The 3,281-nt window shown below is 42.8% G+C and overlaps 1 protein-coding gene across 1 annotated transcript; it reads left to right on the top strand.

The window, feature by feature from the left end:
* Positions 1–1,417: 1,417 nt before the first annotated feature.
* Positions 1,418–3,276, top strand: LOC102040181 (zinc finger and BTB domain-containing protein 21-like; the record flags this gene model as incomplete). The annotated part of the gene is made up of 1 exon (XM_005431534.2): positions 1,418–3,276. A coding segment is annotated over exon 1 (1,851 nt), but the record flags the coding sequence as incomplete, so codon positions are not given.
* Positions 3,277–3,281: the final 5 nt, after the last annotated feature.

Raw genomic sequence — 3,281 nt, 5'->3', positions numbered from 1 at the left:
TTCTCAATAATACCAATTTAGACTTTGATCACTTATTTATAGCCATTAGTTTTAAGATTTACCATCCTCATTTGTTAATCATAGAGTTGTAGCTTTGCAGTACTGTTTTGTTATTTTGATAAACTTTACAGTTTGGCTTGTAAGCTGGTGAACAGTGAAACCTTTTTGTTGTAATTGCATATATCATGTACAAATGAAACTAAAAAGTAGTTTCTCAAATCAGCTGTAAAAGTAAGAGAATTGCTTTTAACAGACACATCATTGACTTGTTTCACAACCACCACGGAGGTAGTGTAGAGAGTGTCCATGAAAAAAATAAGAGAATTTAATATTGTAGATTTCTCTATGTGTGTTCTTGTGCACAGATATATAAATTGCAACTCCTGCCATTGAATTTCTTTGTTTAACTTAAAACCTGGTTATCTTCTTTTGTTAAGCTCTCATCAGGAGCAGTATATTGAGTTATCAAGACATATCAAGTATGGAATGGGCTGTGTTTTGAAGCACATGGATCATGGAGATTTCTGCACTGCAGCTTAATTTGTCTTTATTGTACTCTTGGATGCAGCCAAGGGTAACTGTTCCTCAGATATATGGGTTATGGGCATAAAGTGCCCTAATGCTAATGAATGAAATGGGGATTTCAGTTCTCTGATTGCTTTTCATCCTGAGCAAAGCAATGCAGGGATACTTCAGTGAAAACTGACATTTCCCAGAAACCAGATCCTGCCAGTGCAGTTTTAAGTGACACATACAGTTAGAAGTAGATATTAACAGCACTTATTAAGCATAAGTAAACCTGATGAATTTAGATTACAGACAATAATGCTCTTTCCGTCTCCCTTCCCAGTATTAATGCCCTTTCCGTCATCCTATTAAGAGTGACAACAAAACCCCTTAAATTTGCCTAGTCAGCAGGAGACTGTCAGGGTTGCTTAGCCTCAGAAAGGTGAGTTGCTATAACTGAGCTTTATATACCTGATCCAAGAGTCCAGAGTTTATCAATCCAGTTGTCAAGATAGATCTTTATAAAGCTGAAACAGAGAATGAGATGATCAAGAGTGAAATGATTGAACTGTTCCTCCCTGTGGAGACATGTATTGCATGAAGAGAGCACAGCCCTTCCATCCATCTATCCATCCATCCCCCAGTTAGTTAGCAATATCCTTGCTGTAAGATTAGCAATTAAAAGGATTTTAGAAAGTGGGCAGATAAGCTGGTTCTTCCCATGCCTGTGCTTTTTTGGAGCTACCAGTGGTGTTTCATTCCCAAACCTTTCCTCCACACAAGCTGTTTCTTTAATTGCTGTTTGATGGTGGTTTAGCCAATTTACAAAGTACAAGAGATCTGTTTACTTTGTCTCTAACAGTTCATATAAGGCAACCTACAGCTTTGTTGTTGTTCTTTTTCAGGGACATCAGAATCATGGAGGGGCTCTTGCATTACATAAATCCAGCACATGCCATTTCCCTCCTGAGCACCCTGAACGAGGAGCGTCTCAAGGGACAGCTGTGTGACGTTGTGCTGATCGTAGGAGACCAGAAATTCCGAGCTCATAAGAATGTTCTGGCTGCCAGCAGTGAATATTTCCAGACTCTGTTCACAAATAAGGAGAATGAGTCTCAGTCAGTGTTTCAGCTCGACTTTTGTGAGCCAGATGCTTTTGATAATGTGTTGAACTACATTTATTCTTCATCCTTGTTCATTGAGAAAGGCAGCCTCGCAGCTGTGCAAGAACTGGGCTACAGCCTTGGAATATCTTTTCTTACAAACATTGTTTCCAAGAGTCCTCAAGCTCCTTTTCCTTCTTGTCCTATGAAAAAAATACTCTACCAAGATGAAGATGAAAGTAGTTCTCAGAAGAGAAGTGTCATCGTCTGTCAGAACAGAATTGAAGCACAAGCAAAAAGCGTAAATCAAACACAGCACGACTTAAGCCATACTCCTAAACTTTCACCCTCTGTGGCTGTCAAAGCTGGTGGCAGACCACAGGTAACAAAACCAACTGAAACCCTTCACAGCTTATCACTGACTGAAAGGAGGTGGCTGAAAGAAGGCCCTGTGAGCTATACAAAGGTTCATGAAACTTCTGGAACTGTGGAGGATCAGAGCAGAGGTGCTTTAGTGAAAAGGAACATGGTGCTGCCTCAGATGTCTTTGGCAGAGAAAGATATGGCAAGCGGCGAGCCAGGAAGCAGCACTCAGCTTCTGAGAGGAAAAGTTGCAGAGATGTCATTGAAAAGACCACGTCCACCAGTCCTGTCTCTGCGTGGGGCAGCGGAATCCACGTTTCTGTTGCGAGAGGCCGGAAAAGGAAATGGTCAAGGGGAAGATAGGAATTTGCTCTACTACTCCAAGTTGGGGCTGGTAATCCCATCTAGTGGGTCTGGCCCAGAAAACCAAAGTATTGACAGAAGTGGGCCCCTTGTAAAAAGTCTCCTTCGAAGGTCACTGTCCATGGACAGCCAGGTTCCTATTTACTCACCTTCTGTTGACCTAAAACCTGCACAGGTATCCTCCTGCTCCTCACCAGGAACTAACGATTCCCAGAAGACATTTAATGTTGCATCCCAAAAGTCATCCTCGAAAGAGTCATCGGAGAAGTCGGCCTTGGATGAGAAGCCACAGGTAATACACCCACATCGCCTTAGGTCTTTCAGTGCCTCTCAGTCAATGGATCGGGAGGTGGCTTCCCCTCTCTCGGAGGTGAGGATCAAAACTGAGCCCAGCAGTCCCCTCTCAGATCCTGCTGACATCATACGAGTCACAGTGGGTGATGCTGCAGCATCGGCAAACAAAGACTTTGCTTTTAAAACTGAGGATGGCCGTAAGGAACCAAGCAGACTTCCAGCCAAAAGGAGGTTCCAGGATGATAGGAGGCTGCCATTCAAGAAGCTGAAGGCAGATGAGCAGGGTTCTCCTGGCTCAGAAGAGAACTTTGAGGAAGGCTCGAGCCCCACGCACCTTGATGCCGATTTCCCTGATTCTGATGTCAGCAAAGATGAATACAGTGAGATGGAAGAAGCCAGACCAAATAAAAAATTTAAATGTAAACACTGCCTTAAAATTTTCAGATCAACAGCAGGTCTTCATCGCCATGTTAACATGTATCACAATCCAGAGAAGCCCTATGCTTGTGACATCTGCCACAAGAGATTCCACACCAATTTCAAAGTGTGGACGCACTGCCAGACACAACATGGCATCGTGAAGAATCCCTCACCAGCTTCCAGTTCACATGCCCTTTTGGATGAAAAATTCCAAAGAAAACTGATCGATAT

Source organism: Geospiza fortis, unplaced genomic scaffold, assembly GCF_000277835.1.
Source record: "Geospiza fortis unplaced genomic scaffold, GeoFor_1.0 C13836514, whole genome shotgun sequence".
In the NCBI taxonomy this organism is placed as follows: domain Eukaryota; kingdom Metazoa; phylum Chordata; class Aves; order Passeriformes; family Thraupidae; genus Geospiza; species Geospiza fortis.
The sequence above is the reverse complement of the archived record's forward strand: the minus strand, read 5'-3'. Positions and strand labels throughout refer to the sequence as shown.